The 19,098-nt window shown below is 42.8% G+C and overlaps 1 protein-coding gene across 7 annotated transcripts in view; it reads right to left on the reverse strand.

The window, feature by feature from the left end:
- The window catches only part of DTNA (dystrobrevin alpha), a 219,347-nt gene that overhangs the window by 50,841 nt on the left and 149,408 nt on the right, over positions 1–19,098 (reverse strand). For all 7 annotated transcript variants that reach the window (XM_072330605.1, XM_072330607.1, XM_072330610.1 and 4 more), the window contains exons 5-7: positions 12,482–12,567; positions 10,733–10,887; positions 2,176–2,281 (exon numbers count right to left, since the gene is read on the reverse strand). In XM_072330605.1, coding sequence (XP_072186706.1) covers positions 2,176–2,281; positions 10,733–10,887; positions 12,482–12,567 — 347 coding nt within the window. The remainder of the gene's footprint in view (positions 1–2,175; positions 2,282–10,732; positions 10,888–12,481; positions 12,568–19,098) is intronic.

Below are 19,098 nucleotides of genomic sequence, written 5' to 3' on the forward strand. Positions count from 1 at the left end.
ACATTTGGCTCTGGGTGTCTTACTCTGGAAATGTGGCCACTGAAAGGACCAGCTTGTTCCTGCTCTCTGCTCCCCTCAGAAGCAGGCAGTAATGAGGCTTCAAGCACCAAGACGCCACTCAGGACATTCTGAACCCCCTCCTGGCACTTCTGCTATGTGTGTTCCTCTCTCTTCACCATACCATGTGTCACACTTATCATAGGACACTGTACTTCTCTGTCTAACCAAACACCTGCTCTTCCCTTGTGAGGTTCAGTCTGGGAGGATTTAGATCAGTCTAAGTGTGTCAGGGTTTCGTTTCCTTGCCAGAATTTCACAGCAGGAAAGGTTTGTGCTTGAGGCTGGGAAACTGTGCAAAGCCAATAAGGGACAGTGATAGATGAGGAGAGCAGGAGGAAGCTGACGGATGACGAGACCTGAAGGAAGGTGGGGTTGACTGCTGGCTTTGTAGCCAAGGAGGACTTAAGACTGTCAACTCATCCACCCTCATGCCTTTAAGTGGAAAGGGGATTTAGGACAAGAAGATGTACAAAGTTCTCTGTCTCCTGTTATCACCAAAATGTCTGGACATTTTGATTATTTTCGTTCCCCAACAGTGTGAGTATATATGATTTGTTCTGCTTTCCGACTTTTGCTTCTTTACTCCTGCACTGTCTCAAAGATTCAGTTACACTAGAGGCAAACCTGAGAAGCAGGAATGCAGGAATATTCAACAAGCTCCTTACATAGCAACCTCAGAGGCAAAACACTGGGCTGAAAAATTATTTATAAAAAAATATTTATAAAGCATAATTAGCCTTTTAATGTGGGGTTTGTTTTGGTATAAACTTCTTCTTCCTTTAAATTTCCCTTTTTCTAGGCTTAACAGTACTGGAAAAATGCCTGTCAGCATGACTGCCTTCTGATACCAGTGAGCAAGAAATGCCCCTTTACTAAGAACAAGTACACCTAAACAAGACAGGCATTCCTTGTATTGTCTTTTATTTTGGTCTATTTAATATTGGCAGTGTTTGTCATTCTGGAGAGCAGCAGCATGTTGGTTTGGAGCTGAGAAACTTGTCATGGTTTTATGATTTTTGGTTAGTGGTATTCCACACCATAACATCATGTAGTGTACTGGGAGTTTAAGTGTTAATGTGAAATCTCTCTGCCCCGCTAGTCACCGAACTGGGCCACACCAGCCCTTAAACAGTTGACAAAACCTCTTCCAGAAGTACCTGTGGTACTGTACACAGTTTGCAGTGTGCAATTTAGTGGCCACACGCTGAAATGAGACAGGCAGACTTTTCAGTTCTGCCCCTGCACTTTCAGTATGGCAGCACTGCCTGTGTCACAGAGAAATAATATATGAAGGGTTTGGCTGGAGGACTCCACATTTGTGAGACTATTTCCAAGGTGCTCAATGAGTTTTGAGTCTGAAAGACGTTTCTGTCCAGAGATAAGCAATGTGTTCAATGCAAATAACCAAATTAACTAATCTTCCTGGTCCTTCCCTGTCTTAATGTCTGTCATCTACTCATTGTGGGGACGGACAATCCTTACGGAAAAGAAGAGACATCTCACAGTTAATCTTCATCTTCCATGCAAGAAAAATGTAAGGATGAATCTGCAACTTCCTTGCTTCTTTTTATAGTATATTGCCTGGCAGCATAGGCTTAGGAGGAGATCCTTCCTAAGGACCTCCTGGTATTCTGCACTGCACTGCCCTTCTCTTCCCAAGAATATCACATGAACGGAAACTACCAAGCTGTTCCTCCACTACTGCCATATGTCACAGCTAATAAAAGCTGTGGCCCTGAAGTATGTGAATGGATCAAATCCTATCACCCTTTGCTTATCCAGAGCACAGGAGGAGTGGACAAGACCAGGATAATTTCTAGAAGACAGCAAAACTTCACCACAAATCACAGGATTGCAGGGGTTGGAAGGAACCTCTGGAGATCACCAAGTCTAAGCCCCTTGCTAAAGCAGGTACCCTAGAGCAGAGTAGCCCATTTATGGTTGAAGGATCAACAGGATTCTTCAAATATTTTACCAGTAACTGTAAAAATAGACACAAAACTAATGAACACAGCACAGTAGCTCCTATAAGATCACCCACAGAGTGAGAAAACCCTCATACAGAAGCTTATTCTTGTAATGTAGGGGTTTTTTTTGGCAACAGCTCTTACTTACCATTTTCAACATTTGCCAGCCGATGCAGAAGTGGTAACCACACCAGACACTGTGGCGGAGGATCAGACATGAGAGTATCCAAGAAAGTGTTTAACGTGACTTTTTTCTGCTCGAATAAGAAAACAAACACGCACAAAGAAATCAGTAATCAGATGTATCAACGAGATTTAATCTTGTCCTTAGAGAAACACTTGGGAACAAGCTTGAGATACTCGTTACTCGTAACCTTTGTTTACTGAAAAAAAAACAACTGAAAAAAATACCAAAAATTAGGAAACACGGATTATTTTCAGGAGTCAGAATTTGTATTACTAATGACTTCCATGAGGCTGGGTTGGAGATTCCTTGTTCCCACTTACTAGAATGGTCCTGTAGAGTCATCGCCTGAACATCCTTTGTGAATAAAGTTCACATTTACATTCTCATATGTTTTGAATACCCTCTAAAAAACACAAGTGAATGTAGGGTATCACTGTGCATAGCTAACAGTCAGCAAAGAATGGCTGATAGTCCAACAAAGACAAAAAAAATGACAAGGGAGTATAAATCCAGAAAACAGTGCAAGATATGGGCAGATCATCACAGCAGATTTCGTCATAGCCTTTGGGTTATGGTAAGTGGCTGTAGGAGAGCTCTGACTCTGGGACCTTGAAAACATTACTTCTCTATCCCTATAAACACTACAATGTTAAGTCTTTCAAAGAGATTTCAACTCCAAAATATCCTTGCTGATTTAAAAATCTAATACCAGGCCTTAAGTTTCTTAGATGTCTGGAGTCACACAAACCTTAGTTCAGTTGTTTTTTCAGACCTACAGGTGATGTTTCAGCTTCAGATATCTCTTCTCTAAGTCCTTCCACTTTCCTATGTAGTACACTGGCTACAAAAGGAGTAATAAGTACACAGCTACTGGTTGGTCCAAGAGAGGGAGTCCTTAAGAAATCAGAAACTGAGCCTTCCTTTAAAGTAAAATTAAGATAAAAAATACCAAGTCCTCTTGAGAATATGTGCCAGTGTAATTTATAGACATGTGTATTTAAGTGGCATCCCCACATCCAAAGGGATTGCTAAGTTTTCATATTTGATTAAGTACTGCCTTGACTTGCTGAAGAAGGGTGGTAACCCTCATCAGAAAGGAAAACAGCAGCTATGCAGTGACATGTTATCTTCACGTGTAGTGAAGTGCTTTTAGGAGCTGAAATTTCCAGTTGTAGTGCCTCAGCTGCATTTATATACAGTTGCTGCCAGATGTAAAGAAAATCAATATTTCTCTGATACACTGAGCAATCAATGGAAAACTTTCCATTCTGGAGCAATCTCAAGGTTGAAATATTTCAAGATATTGGTAAACATATAAAGGTTTACATCCCTAAGACAAGAGAAAATACCTCAGGCTATTTTTGAAAACAGTCTTGATTCTTTAAAGAACAGAAGCAGCTGGAAGATAAGATTTAAATCTTAATGAAATACAGCCTTTTCCCTGCCATACTTGCAGTATGGAAGTTCTAACATACAGTCTAGAAAGGGTAATTAAAGCTCTGCCAGTCTCCCATGTCAGCTTGAGTCAGTGCACTACCAGAATAACTACAACCTGCTTGTTGTATGGATGACCTTCCCAGAGTGGATAGCCAAATCTGGGAACAGGGGGGTCCTCCAGTGCCCCAGCTGTAGGGCCGAGCAGAACTTGTTTTCTTTCTGCTCTTGCTGGGAGGTAAGTTGGCAGTGCACCCACAAGTGTCCTAAGCAAGCAAACAGATAGGGAGACAATAACAGCTCTTCCACAATGGATCAAGCTTTTGCATGCAACTATAATTTAAAACAGGGGCAACTAAACAACTTTGCTTCACCGACAGCATCATGGCTGGAGAGGTTGAGTGATCATTCCCCCGATGGTCACTGGTTTTATGGATAGAGAAAGCAGTGTCCCTTGAAAGGGCACCAGCAGAACAATTTCCATACATTTGAGAAGATACGTTTCCTTCTGCAGTTTTTACCGGCTGCTGGGAAAATAGAAACAGAAAGTTGTTTTCTAAATATATGTCACATGCAGATGGAGTCTGGCTTTGTGGAATAACACTTAGTCAAGTGCTAAGAAAAAGACGTTAGCGCCTCTTTTTTTTTTTTTTTAGTTTGGGATAAAAAGAGAAATTAAAAATATGGCTTTTAGCATCATAGCACTTTTTAATATGAATACAATATAATATCACATTAATCCTATCCATGGGGGAAAGTGGCAGCTATAAAACTCCTTTTTGAGCCACAGATCCACATTCTGAAACGTGAAATCATTGGCTCTGCTTGGCATTTCAATAACTTCCATACATTTGCTGATGAGGAAATGCTGTTTCTATTTCCATCAGCCATTGCCTCCAGCAGTGGTTCAAAGGCAAAGGAATGCGCACGGTTTACTCAAATGAATGAATACAATGGGGAAGAAATAAACATTTCTTTAACAGGTAAACTCCTTTCAGATGCAAAATGAAATGGACTTGGCATCACAAGCAGAAGATCATGCCCAGAATTTGTTTATTCCCGTGACATCCAGGAATCTGCTAACTATGTGGCTGAGCTGCTTCTGGTAGCCCAAAGTGAGAGCAAATGGAGGTGGCTAACTGAGCACCTCAATTCCCTGCATTATCACTCTGGGAGCATGGGGACAATGGCTAGAAGTAAACAGACACAAAATGCACTGAAGTCCTACAGAAAAAAGACTTGTGTAAATGTATGAGAGGTCTCCCTTCTAGAGCAGAATATGTGTACTGGGTCAATAATACGCCTGAATGCCCTGTTCTAGGGAAGGCAAAGTCTATGCTAAGAAGCAGATGTGTGTATCTACGGATAATCAAAGTACCAATTATTTTTTACATACAAATGTTCATAGACAGCCATCAGACCATCAATGTAACTTCCTAGCTGTATATGATTACGTTACAATTACATGCTAGCAATTTTTATTTATTTTTTTAATTGATAGTTCAACCTGATCGTGTTTTTAGTGAAATGATCTGGTTTGCTCAGGAAAGTGATATTTTGAAACATATAACTATATAAAACAAGGAAAAAAACAAATACAGCAAAAATGTATTGGAATATTGGGATGAATGTGTTAATACACCCATCTCCTCAGATGTACAACCTGGAGGGCACAGAATCAAACTCCCTCACTCAAAACTTTAAAAACAATACTGAATATATCATATGGTAGTAATACATGCAAACATCCATGGATTAAAAATAAATGGTAATTGTTTCTACCTTATATAGCCAATTAACTACAACAGAAGAAATATCTGAAGTTCAGGAATGCTTACAACAACAGAGAGAATGCCAAACTTATCCCAAGGTACACTAAGTGTAATATGAGAAAGTGAAAGAATGACCTTTGGTGTGACGAAGACTGTGGCTACCATTTATCACAGTGTCAAAGGGATACAGTGCTTAGAGTCATATTTCAAAGTTCCTGTCCATTCCTAGTGATGACCGAATGAGAACTGCAGAAAGTAAACCTAACTGAATTACTGGACTAGATTTACATGAACATTTGGCTGCCTAGAGATGCAGACCAGCAGCCTTGTAAATCTATTTGGTACTGACATTACTCAGAAACCTAACCATTAGTGGCTTTAAGTGGAGCCTGTTTAGTCTGGAACTAAACTTTCTAATGACTGTTTGACTGTCTTTTTCTAGGTAGCATAAGATGTCTGGTCCACTCACTTGGATGCAGTGACAATGAAAGCCCCATTTCTGATGGCTGCTTGGATAAAAAATGAGGCCTAAATGATGCTGTAAGTTAAAAGATAAAACTAATTTTTGATCTTCATTGTATCACGATCAACATTCAACGCTTGAATGCTCTGTTGCCATGAAAGAACGCTTTTTTACTATTGTACATCAAAACTACCAAAAGTCACTTTACTATGTGAATTCTTCAACACAATATGAAGTGCTGTTTTAAATCTCCCGCTGTGAAACAAGACTATTTTCACATATGCAAGCATCGTCATTTCAAATCATTTGAGAGATGATTCAATAAGTGAATTTCAACAGTGTCTTTCAGTTGACTGGAGAGCCTACTGATTAGTGATGAAACTGAAGGAAAATAAAAAATGAGACTGTTTTGCATGAAAATGACACTATTCCTGCACCATTTGTTCTACAGCATTCAGTTACACTTTAGTAATGAACATAACGAGAAGGAAAATAACATTTTATTTCTAATGTTTTCCCAGTTTCAGCATCTTCCCTTATGCTATATTTCATAGAATCATAGAATCATAGAATTACTCAGGTTGGAAAAGACCTTGAAGATCATCAAGTCCAACCGCAGCCTAACCAGTAGCCTATCTCTTAAAAAACAACCACAAAACAATACCACAACAACAAACCTCTGCTAAATCATATCCCTGAGTACCACATCCAAGCGACTCTTAAACACATCCAGGGATGGCGATTCAACCACCTCCTTGGGGAGCCCATTCCAGTACCTAACCACCCTTTCTGTAAAGAAGTTCTTTCTAATATCCAACCTAAACTTGCCTTGGCGCAACTTGAGGCCATTTCCCCTCGTCCTGTCACAAGTCAGTAGTGAGAAGAGACCTGCCCCACTCTCACTGTAAGAACCTTTCAGGTACTGGAAGACAGCAATAAGGTCTCCCCTCAGCCTCCTCTTCCTCAGACTAAACAGCCCCAGCTTCCTTAGTCTCTCCTCATAGGGCTGATTCTCCAAGCCCTTAACAAGCCTCGTTGCCCTTCTCTGGACCTGCTCCAGTACCTCCATGTCCTTCTTGTGCTGAGGTGCCCAAAACTGGACACAGTACTCGAGGTGAGGCCTCACCAATGCTGAGTACAGGGGCAGGATGACTTCCTTAGTCCTGCTCACCACACCATTCCTGATACAAGCCAGGATGCCATTGGCCTTCTTGGCCACCTGGGCACACTGCTGGCTCATATTCAGCCGACTGTCCATCAGCACACCAAGGTCCCTTTCTGTCTGGGAGCTTTCCAGCCACACCTCCCCAAGCCTGTAGGGTTGCCTGGGGTTGTTATGACCAAAATGCAGGACCTGACACTTGGCCCTGTTGAAACTCATTCCATTAACCTTGGCCCATCGATCAAGTCTATCCAGGTCTCTCTGTAGTGCCCTTCTCCCCTCAGGCAGATCAACACTCCCTCCCAGCTTAGTGTCGTCTGCGAACTTACTGAGGGTGCACTCAATCCCCTCATCCAAATCATCAATGAAGATGTTAAACAGAAGCGGCCCAAGCACCGAGCCCTGGGGGACGCCACTTGTGACCGGCCGCCAACTGGATTCCACTCCATTGACCACAACTCTCTGGGCCCGGCCATCCAACCAGTTCTTCACCCAGCGGAGCGTGCACCCATCCAAACCACGAGCAGCCAGCTTCTCTACCAGAATGTTATGGGGGACAGTGTCAAAGGCCTTACTGAAGTCCAGGTAGACTACGTCGACAGCCTTTCCCTCATCTACTAAGCGGGTCACCTTGTCATAGAATGAAATCAGGTTAGTCAGGCAGGATCTACCATTCATAAACCCATGCTGACTAGGCCCGATCCCATGGCTGACCTTTAGTTCGTCCATGATGATACCTGAGATTATCCTTTCCATAACCTTCCCAGGCACCGAGGTGAGACTAATGGGCCTGTAACTGCCAGGATCATCTTTCCGGCCCTTTTTGAAGATAGGCGTCACATTTGCCAGTCTCCAATCCACCGGGACATCCCCAGTCAGCCAAGACTGCTGAAAAATTATGGACAGTGGTTTGGCGACCACATCCGCCAACTCCCTCAGAACTCTAGGGTGCAACCCATCCGGCCCCATGGACTTATAAACATTCAGCTTTCTAAGTAGGTCCAGAACCATCTCATCACGGATCACGCAAGGCTCTTTTGGTTCCCCCTTCCCGTCTACCAGTGTAGGGGGCTGCGTTCCCAGGGAGTTACAAGCATAACTATTGAAGACCGAGGCAAAGAAGGTATTAAGTACCTCAGCCTTGTCCCGATCCTCAGTGACCAAGTTGCCCTCAGAATCCAACAAGGGATGGGGATTTTCCTTAGCCTTCCTCTTGGTATTGATGTGTTTATAAAAACATTTACTATTCTCCTTAACCTTAGAAGCCAAGCTCAATTCTAGCTGCGCCTTGGCCTTCCTAATTTTCTCCCTGCACAGCCTCACTACAGACCTGTAATCCTCATAAGTAGCTCCCCCATTCTTCCAGAGACCGTAAACTCTCTTTTTGTTCTTTAGATCAAGCCAAAGGTCTCTGGTCAGCCAGCCCGGCCTCCTCACCCGTCGGCTCATCTTTCGCGATTTTGGGACAGTCAGCTCCTGCGCCTTTAGGACAATTTCCTTAAAGTATTCCCAACCTTCCTGGGCTCCCACACTCTCCAAAGATACTCCCCAGGGGGCCCTCTCAACCATAGTCCTGAGGAGGTTGAAGTCCGCCCTCCGGAAGTCCAAGGTGGCAGTTCTGCTGACTCCCCTCCGCGGTTCGACAAGGATCGAGAAATCTAGCATTTCATGATCACTTTGTCCCAGACGGCCTCCAACCTTTACATCCCTCACCAGACCGTCTCTGTTAACAAACAGCAGGTCCAGAGTTTTGTTTCCCCTCGTCGGCTCCTTCACCAACTGTGTCAGGAAGTTATCTCCCACACACTCTAGGAACCTCCGAGACTGTTCCCTGTCTGCTGTATTGTAATCCCAGCAGATGTCAGGGAAGTTGAAATCCCCCACCAGAATGAGGGGGAGTGACCTTGAGACCTCCCCCAATTGCCTATAAAGCATCTCATCTACCTCATCATCCTGGGTAGGTGGCCTGTAGCAAACTCCCACAATAACATCGGTATTGTTGGCCTTGGTTTTTATTCTGATCCATAAGCTTTCAACCCTGTCATCATCATTATTGATTTCCACACATTCACAATCTTTTTTAACATAGAGAGCTACACCACCACCTTTCCTACCTAGCCTATTTTTTTTAAAAAGTTGGTAGCCCTCAATCACTGCACTCCATGTGTGGGAGTCATTCCACCATGTTTCAGTGACGGCAACTATATCAAAATTTTCTGAACAAACAATGGCCTCCAGCTCCTCTTGTTTATTACCCATGCTGCGTGCATTAGCATAAAGGCACCTGAGCTTGGCCTCCTTGCGATCAGCAGCAGCCCTAATAGCCTTGTGACTACTATTAGGCGTTTCCACAGCCACCAGCTTAACACCAGCCCTCGTGTTTTTCCTACAAGGAGGCAAGTCATCCTCCTCCTTCACCAAGGGCCATGACCTTAGGGGTTTAGAAGCATACCCCTCTCCTGCAAGAACAGGGACATGGCATGCAGTTTCCATTTTGGTGACCCCAGCTACTGCCCCACCCCCCTTCATAACTAGTTTAAAGCCCTCTGGATGAACCTACCCAATTCTCTCCTTAAGATCCCTTTTGACCAGTGGAACCCAAGGTCAAAAAACCCAAACCCCTGCCGGGCACACCAAGCTCGGAGCCAGGTATTGATCTGTTGGCCCATTATATTGAATCCCTCATTCTTCCCTGAAGCAGGTTGGATAGAGTTGAACACAACTTGTGCTCCCGAACCCTTTACCTGTCGCCCCAAGGCTCTGAAATCCTTTTTCAGAGTCCTCATGGAAGTTCTGCCTACCTCATCACTACCAACTTGGAACATTAATAGGGGATAGTAGTCAGAGGGGTGGACTAGGGAAGGAAGCTTCATCCTTACATCCTTAACCCGGGCACCCGGGAGGCAGCAGACCTCTCTATGTAGAGGGTCTGGCCGACATATTGGCCCTGAATGGCATTGCTCAGTGCCTTTATGGCATTGCTCAGTGCGCTGCATGGCAAATGCCAGAGGATCTCTTTCCTTCCACTGTATTGGAAAAGTGGACACTCAGCCCCAGTGATGGGAAATCAGTGTTTGCTTTTAGCTGCTGCCAAAGCGGTGTGCCAAGCTGTGCCTACACAGCTTGGTGAGGTGTGGCAAATCCACTACTCTCTTCAGGGTAACCTCACTGTTTTTCTGATGGTATTTCATTGGAGATAGGGATTTTCTAGTGCCTACTGATTTCCATTTGCAATGGAGAGACAAAATTTTCTACTCCCCTGTAAACTTTTATTTTTGTGTGTACAGCATCACCTGAAAAACATGCAGTTTGGTTGACGAGAGTTTTTATGGTGAAGTTAAAGTTTCATATATGTTGCAGCAGCAACAACAAACTGCAGTGGGAGACAGCATGTCTTGGGGGCATTTACATTACTTAGGCGTTTGCATTTAACTTCAGTGATTAGATTAGGAATTTAGTCTCCACAGGGTCTCTAATTTAGAAACTAGGCTAGGACCCTGCTCTGAATTACTTTTTAGCAAAGTTGCTTCCTTCTTGGTGACTATGTAGGGAACCTATAGAGACTAGATTCCAACTGCATGTACCTAACCTGCATGCCAGAAATCAGCAAAGTGAATCTCCATCCAGTCATGCCTCCTCTGAGGTGTGACTGAAAGCCTGTGTCGATAACACTCGTTCTTCATTTACCTGTTGTGAGAAACAAGATTTTGCTGATTGCTCAGTATAACCAAATGAAGGCCCTTCGAAAACAGCTGTGGGCAGCTTGAGCACCTCTCGCAGAAACAAGTCGTATTTGCCATAAACCATCACTCCACTGGAGTCTGAAATCATTGAGAATATATCTGAGGGGGAAAAAAGACAAGAAAAGGACACGTCAACTTCAGTTTGAGCTTCAAATCTGCTCTTAATTCAGTATTATCTGATCTGAAACAGAAGTGCTAAACAACATGTTCTGCTTATGGGAACAGCCACTATTACCGCATTTTTAAGTATAACCCTACTCAGTAGAATACAAAGAGAACGATTTACATATAAAAAAGAAGCTGATTTTGATATGTAAATATTCCTGCTTTATTTTTTCCCCCATTGTGTGTGGTCATCTTCTAAGTGAAGTCTGATGCATGACACGAGGCAGCAATTTAATCAGATAAGAAGGATCTAATTTGACAAGATACGCAACATCAGCTTTTTTCCTACTGCCAGCTTACCCTGTCAAATTTAAATCTTCAAAACAAGCTCATTAATTAATTAATTAACATTGTTATGGACACACAAAACACAAGCTCTTTCAAATACTTTATTTTCTATTCTTTTCTCTGGTTAGCTTTTTTGTTCTTGTAGAAAAATACTAAATCGCTTTATTGCTCCAGATACGCAGGTTTCTCTTTTCTCACCCACTACTTTTCCTCTTGTCTCAAAGGATCCTAAGTCTATCATGGGATCATGGACTAAGGCATATCTATCATTTTTCAGGCTGTGATGTCAGCTGCTTCATTTCTAGGAAGCTGGAATGAAGTGACAGTGATAGAAACTTGAGGCTGCTACTGGAAAAATTAATATCATTCCCCAGTCTCCCACTGCATGCACTCTGCTCCTTATTCTTAAAGCAGCCTAGAGAACACTGTTGAATTTACAGTCACTCTGCATTTGAATCCCCACACAGAAACTGCATACTAAAAAATGACACCAAATCTGGAAAGCTAACCGTGCATCTGCAATTTCTATGGGCCTACTCTAACCAACAACACTTGGTAAATTCCAAACACTGTAAATGTTTGTAAATCCCATCAGTTTGTAAATCCCATTTTCTTCAGCTGTGGAAGAAGGCTCAGAGGAAACTGAAGGTTAACCTTAATCCTTTGGTGAAAATGTTTGGAAAATGTTCTGGACCTGAACTACAGACATCACAGCACTGAACATGAAGACTTTCCTTGCTGCCACATGTAAAATATATCTTAGCTGATTGGGAACTGCAAAGAAGTCCTGTGAAATGAGAATGCATTCTGCAAAATAGATGGAGTTAATAAGTGCCCCATGGGAAGAAATATGAATAGTGAGTAAATATATCGTACTTCTAAGTGCTAAATGAGATGTTTTGTGTTGTTTTTTTCTAAAGCCTAAGAAACTGCTATATGATGCTTCGTGATGAACATTTGAGGCACTTGATCTGCATTTAATCATCCCAAAGAAAAAAAACAACAATTTTTCACTATTCAGAGCCTGAATATGTGCAATGTGGCCTCAAAAGCATGAAATCTTCTGTGACATTCAGCCAAACTTTTAGTGGGATTTTCATGCAGGTGCATACAGTGCAAATCCCAAACCCAGCAATGAAACTATAAACTATTCCAGTTCCTCCTTCTCCCTGCCTGTACTACTGTATCTCCAAATAAAACAATGATTAACAGATAATAAAATACCACCCCAAAGACTTACATCTTAATTTGTCCATGATCTTTCCTCCACAAAGAGTTGCCAAGGCCATTTTGACTGCAAAAACGGAAATTTTACCATGTCCTTCCCTGTTCAAAAATAGAAAGTAGACATATTTTGTAATGCGGATCTCTTTCCATTTCAAATGTTTATCATTGACACTACATACTGTAATACACGCTATAAGGAGATTCACACACAAAGACCTCTGAAGTTTTGCAAGAGCAAACATCAGTACGTTGCTCTGTAGAGACCTCAAAAGTGAGGCACAATGTATGTGACTCTCAGTATTAAACTGCTTATCTCATTGTGCATTAAGGTGATCACCGTTACCGCTGTTTATGCAACAGTAATACCGAAGGACAAATTCATGGCTTCCCTCTTCTACTTGTTTTAGCACATTAAAGCACACTACATGCTTTACAGCTATATTCATTTTTTAAAATTCTGCTTTTTTTTTTGTCAGAAAATCAACAAGAGATGCAGACAAAAAGAAACAAATTCGCTACTTCAGTATTTAAGAAGTAAATCTTTACTGTGTTCTTTAGCGCTGGCTTTGGTGCACGTCTTCTTTTTCATTACATTGTGCTCCCTTTGCCTGGCTTCCTGAGATTAAAATCCCAGCATAAGACTTTCAGAATCTATTCCAGTTCTTTGCATTTCCACTCTTTGTTGGTTAGACTTTTAATTTGTGCAAACAAACAGTGGCTAAAGCTGAGAATTTGATCATTTTGCACTCCTTTTCTTTTGCATCGTACCCTCCAGACCTTTGGGGATTTCTTTCTGTAGTGTTTTTATCATGAGGCTTTTACCTGCTTTTGAAAGAGTTGTTATGCTAGAGAAAAATAAATGCTAAGTGGAAGCAATAGCGTTTGGAAAAAATTGGGAAGAAAAATGAAGCCCATGTGGAACTACTTCAGATTTAGATATTTTTTTCCCAGTAGATTTAGTTATGTTTACTAACAGGATTATGCTCTTGAGTGGCAGACACATCAACTCGCCTTCAGCTCTCTATCCCAGAGCCACTGGCATTTCCCACACACAAATGGTACGAAACAGAGGAACATAAAAGAATAAGATTTCATTTATCTCTTCAGTCTCTTGGTTAGAGTTGATTACTTCTGACACTGTGTTTTGTATCGGTCATTTGTATTCATAAAAGCATCACTAGACCCAGTAGAAATTCAATTAGCCCTCCAAAAATATACGTGTGTGTGCGCACATACATAGACACACATGCATGCATAAATAAATATGACTGATGAACAGAGCGGATAATGGGGCCTAAGACTTTACAGTATCACTCAGATACAGAAGTGCCCTAAGCTACTGCTAAGCACTACAGATGCCCTTGACTGGCAGCTGTGCAGCCTCACACTGTTTGAGTCATAAAAGCCAATGCCAGAGCAGCAGCTCACAGCAGCATGAAACCCTCCACTGAGCAAAGGTTTAGGCTGGATAGAATCATAGAATTGCTCAGGTTGGAAAAGACTTTAAAGATCATCAAGTCCAACTGCAGGCTAACCATACTACCCTAACAAATGATGCAGGAAAATATAAATTCTGCTAGTAGAAACAGGAGAGGGCAGAAAATGTTTTGGTTTTATAAAGCACCCTTCTTCCAGAAGTTCCTCTTCAGTTCCCTGCAGAAAAGTGCTGGAAGCATTAATGATGGCCAAGGCAACCCCTGAAGCTGACATGCACTCAGCAGCAGCATGAGAGAGAGTACTTAGAGAAGGGAATGGCGGTCAGGGCACTAAGGTTATCTCCTGCTGCTGGAGGGAAAAGGGCAAAAAGTAATACATGCTTTTAGACACAGAGCAAAGCAGAAGGTTTCTTCATTCAATGTGTGATTGCAGGGAAAGATGACCTCTCTCCAGAGTGGGGAAGTCCCCCAGACTGCCTGATCAACTGTCCATCAAGTCCTAGTAGCAAAACTTCTGTACTTGTGAACTTCCTATCAGAGCGGATAGTGACTGGACAAGGGGAAATGGTTTTAAACTAAGACATGGGAGATTTAGGTTAGATATTAGGAGGATGTTTTTCACACAGAGGGTGGTGACACACTGGAACAGGTTGCCCAAGGAGGCTGTGGATGCCCCATCCCTGGAGGCATTCAAGGCCAGGCTGGATGTGACTCTGAGCAGCCTGGTCTGGTGGTTGGTGACCCTGAACATAACAGGGGGTTGAAACCAGATGATCATTGTGGTCCTTTTCAACCCAGGCTGTTCTATGATTCTATGATCCACCTTAACTGGAGCAATGGAAGCTGTATTGTCAGAGGCTGTAGGTACAACCTCCTGGGCTTTTCCAACCTAGGTCATTCAATGACTCTATGATTTTCACAAATGGATTTCAGGGACAAAATTATTGGAACCAAGCAACATTCTCTCATTCAGGAAAGAAAAATTCATAATGGCTGATTCTCTGACATGCTTCTTTTTGTAGCACTTCCTCCATGAAATCCAGCCTGACCACACCACTTTCAATGATTGGCAAAGATGTTCAAGAGGGCAGTTTTACACTTCACAGCTCGAAGTGGATGGCCTAGCACGAATTTATATATCCAAACAGACACTGAGCATTTCTATGTGTTGAACTCAATATAGCTCAAATATACGCTTGATTAAAAACAGGCATGTATATTTCCTCTTCACTCTGCAGAAGTCTAGCCCCTGAAATTAGGTTTAGTTTGTTCATCACCCAGAGCTCTCAGCTCTATCTGTGAGAAAAACACACCAAGGGACAGAAATATCTGCTATCTGTGATATTCTTGTCAGTTAAACTCTGCGGGAAGAACAGCTGTATTGCAATACTGAGCAGATACTGAAGATGACCTAGAACAGATTATCTTACAGTCTGCTTAATAAGAGTCTTTTTAGGAACTGCCTTATTGAGCGAGGCTGACATCCCACCTAGTTGGCTGTCTGGGCTTTGACATGTCTTGGGATGAATTTTTCAGAGAGGTTTGAACTTGTCATGTTGCGTAGCGTCTGTGCGCCAGTGAATGAGGTATGTGATTAGTTCATAAAGCCAGCTAAACACCTGAGCCCTTGAAGCAAAAATATCACCCAATTTCCATGTGGCATTATATTGCAAACCAGGAATGGTTTTGTCCATTTTCTTATTTTTTTTTTAAGTCTGCCCATTCACCACTTTTTACCTATCAGGGACCTCTATCACATGAAAGCAACTTCCATGTGCTAGGGGAAAATTAAGCAGAACGACATTTCTGTCTGTGAATTTTGATTTTGTCGACTTGCAGTTTTTTGAGGTTGCACTTTGGTTTTGGTTTAGCATGGAAGGGCACCACTGGAAATGTAACGTGAAATCTCACACACTATAACTCCTCCCCACTTTTTCCTCCCTTCAAGCTCAGGCAGCAGGGGGGCATAATTACCTCCAGTGCTGTGAAAGAATATGGGATGCGTAGAATTGGGATGAGGGCTCAGCACAGGAAGCTGGCATTGTACCATGATAACTGAGTTGTGCTGGCCAGATGCTAGCTCCCAAGAAGACAACCGTACTGCAGACCTAGGGGAATGTTCCCTGCAGAAAGGCAGAGAATCCTGCCAGATTTTAAGTGGGCTATAAATAAAAGCAGCGCTGTATAAAGCTTGGATGATCTTCAACTTGTTTCTAGCAGGTTGCCAGCATGGTACATGTGGGGCAGTATATATTGACCGGAGTTGAATAAATTAGAGGTGTATTGGATTTTAAATCACATACTGACTTGTCCCTTGTGGTCCTTTCTTATACACTAAGTGATGGACTCCACTTCTCCATTCCTTTCCGATGCATTTCAAATAGGATGTGAGCAACTGAGCAATCTCTTCAGAAACTGCCCACAAGACAGCAGGAGCAGCCTTTGCTCTGCAAAGCCACAGACACCAAGGCATTCTGTGATCAGTTCTCATTGATACTGAAGAGCTACGATGTTGTTTTAAGCCTTAGAAAGCAGTTCTGAGTGGGTTTTTTTATGGTTTGGGTTTGTTGTTGCTGTCCGCGTACATAGAATCAAAAGTGATCTTATTTGTTAATAAACACACCCCTCACAATCTGGAAGTTCAGATGGCACTTTGGAAAGACCAACCATTTTCTTGAAAACATGGCTAAAAAAATCAGAGGAGCGAACTTGGGTCAAAGACAACAGGACTATTTTAGGAGTGACTATTTTGATTTCAGCATGACTCATGCACCTAATAAAATCCTCTTTTCCATCAGAAAAGACTCCAGGCAGTTTAGCTTAACTGTCCAGTTTCTCCAAAAGATGAAGGAATTGGAGAAAAGGCTTCATCCAGCCTCACAGCTCCACTCCTTTCTCTCTATATGCAATGTATGGACACGTGTCACTGCTGCTAAGAACCCAGACAGCTCTACACTCCTCTATTGAGCAGGAGTAACTCCCATCAGAATCAGGGAAATCTGCACCACAAGCGGTTGCTAAACAAACACTCAAAACAAAACATCAATCATCTGAGTCACACTAAAGGATTTTGACACCAGTTTTGAGAATCAGACTGTTTGACTTTCATGCCTATATTTGTGATAGGTGGGCAAGCATCCATCTCATGAAAGAGACATCTAGCTGACACGGATCTCCGTGAAGCCTGAACTTATGCATCACAGACTGCATCTGAACCTTGTGGTTAGATGAACCACACACACAATGTTTGGTTCATTTAACACAGAGTGATGTGCAGCCAGTCCCCACATCAGGTCCCAAGGCAAAATTTTCCTCATGGTGCTCTGTCTCTGCCCTAGGAAACACACCCTGTGTACCCAACTGAAGGCAGCAGCACGAGGAGGACAAGGAGATGCTTAGGGCCTCCTCAGGTCCTTTGGGAGCCCAAACCAAGTCACCACACACAGCATGTGGGAAGCTGTGCTCAGGGGAAGCCGAACCCTGCTCTCACATTCTGTTTCTGTACAAAGGAGCAAAATCTTATTCTCAGTGTTGCTACGAGTGGCCTTGACATCCAGCTGACACCTCCACCCCCCCACTCCCCCCCCGTGGTAAGCTACAAAACAAGCACGTTATCACAGCTCCTGCTCTCATGGTCCTGGGGCTTCTGCTTGTCAGCTGGGCAGCAGTTTGCGTGCGGCATGCACCAGTGCGTGTGTCCGGCCATTTTCCTTGTCCTTTTGTGCTCTTGTCACAGTCCCAACGGCGTACATTAAAATGCTTATTCCCTGTTTTACTGCTGTTGAGAGGGAAAAATTATTCCTGAAGGCTTGTCATAGTTTTGTGGTGCTGCTGTCAATATTCCACATTATAACATCATGTGCAGTATGGATCATCCATACTCCAGTTCCGTAGAATGGTAGCATCCCAGGTGCTCAGCTCTCGGAGAAGAACTACATATCCCAGAGGACGCCGCGGCCAGAGATAAGTCACGGGAGGAGGACATTTATAATCTCGCTCCCAGGCTGGAACGCTCTCTCTCTCTCGGACTCTCAGGGAGTGAGAAGCATTCCTGCCGTGTCGCCTAGACTTCACAGTAGGCCTCTCGGTTTTCGGGGACTCTCTCTCTTTGTTTTGTTCAATTAATTAACCTCAATCATTGTATTCCGATATCATATTTAGTAAAATAAGTTTTCCTCCTTAGATTGCTGCCACTGTTTTATTTTCCCTTCCTTTCCGGGGCCCCGGGAGGGGAGGGGAGGCCCTACGGGGCAGCTGCCCTGTCACGGATACAGGTAAATCTAGATAATCTGTGACAGATTATTGGTGGAGGATGCGGGCAGATTGCCAGCAAAAGTGGGCATAATTTGGGTAAAAGTGGGCAAAAACTGCAAAAGCTGCTGTTTTTCCTGCTGTCCTTTTAGTTTTTTACAGAGCTACGAGTTTTTTTTTCCTTTAAGGAGCTATCTAAAGTTTACGTTTCTGCGCCTGGGAGCTTGACCTTGAAATTCCAGGCGAACTGTCAACATTCAGGAGTAGCTGTACACTCTGAGCATTGCTATCTTGCTTTCGTGAAGAAAGCAAAGAGATTCTCTTGCTCTCTCAGAGCACAGTTAGCTGGCTCTGACTTTCACAGTGTCTGCTAATTACTACCAGCTATGAATCTACTCTCCATTCCAGCTGCTCTGTTTAAGGGATTGAAAGCAATTATGATCTTCTCAACGTATTGGCCATTTGTCCATCCCATGATTTTTTGTTGTGGTATTATGTATATATATAACCTAATAAGGGCACTGATGGAGACACCTGCCTGGTATTTATATGTGATATGGTATAATTTGAATGTTGGCACTTACATCCCAGATGGAATGGTCAATTTTTCAAGCACTTGCTTCCCAGATGGAATAGACAATTTTACAGACACCAAAATTCTCAATCCAGTGTACAGGCTGTACTCTCAGATTGCCGCACATTTTTCAATAGCCGAGTTAGTGCCCATACTTGTGGCCATGTTATCAATATTAATGAATGTATTCCAATACATTCGTTCTATACGGAAGTCTTCTCTAAAACCAGAAAATGCTGACTGGCAGGGAATATGGAAAGGTTTAGGAAAGATCTTAGAAGCGTGGGGACCCGCAGTGTCGTGGGATTTCACTCTTGAACACCTGAGGGACCCTGAGAAATTAAGTGAATACTTGGGTCAGAAATCTAA

The sequence above is a fragment of the Excalfactoria chinensis genome, chromosome 2 (assembly GCF_039878825.1).
Source record: "Excalfactoria chinensis isolate bCotChi1 chromosome 2, bCotChi1.hap2, whole genome shotgun sequence".
Lineage (NCBI taxonomy): Eukaryota > Metazoa > Chordata > Aves > Galliformes > Phasianidae > Excalfactoria > Excalfactoria chinensis.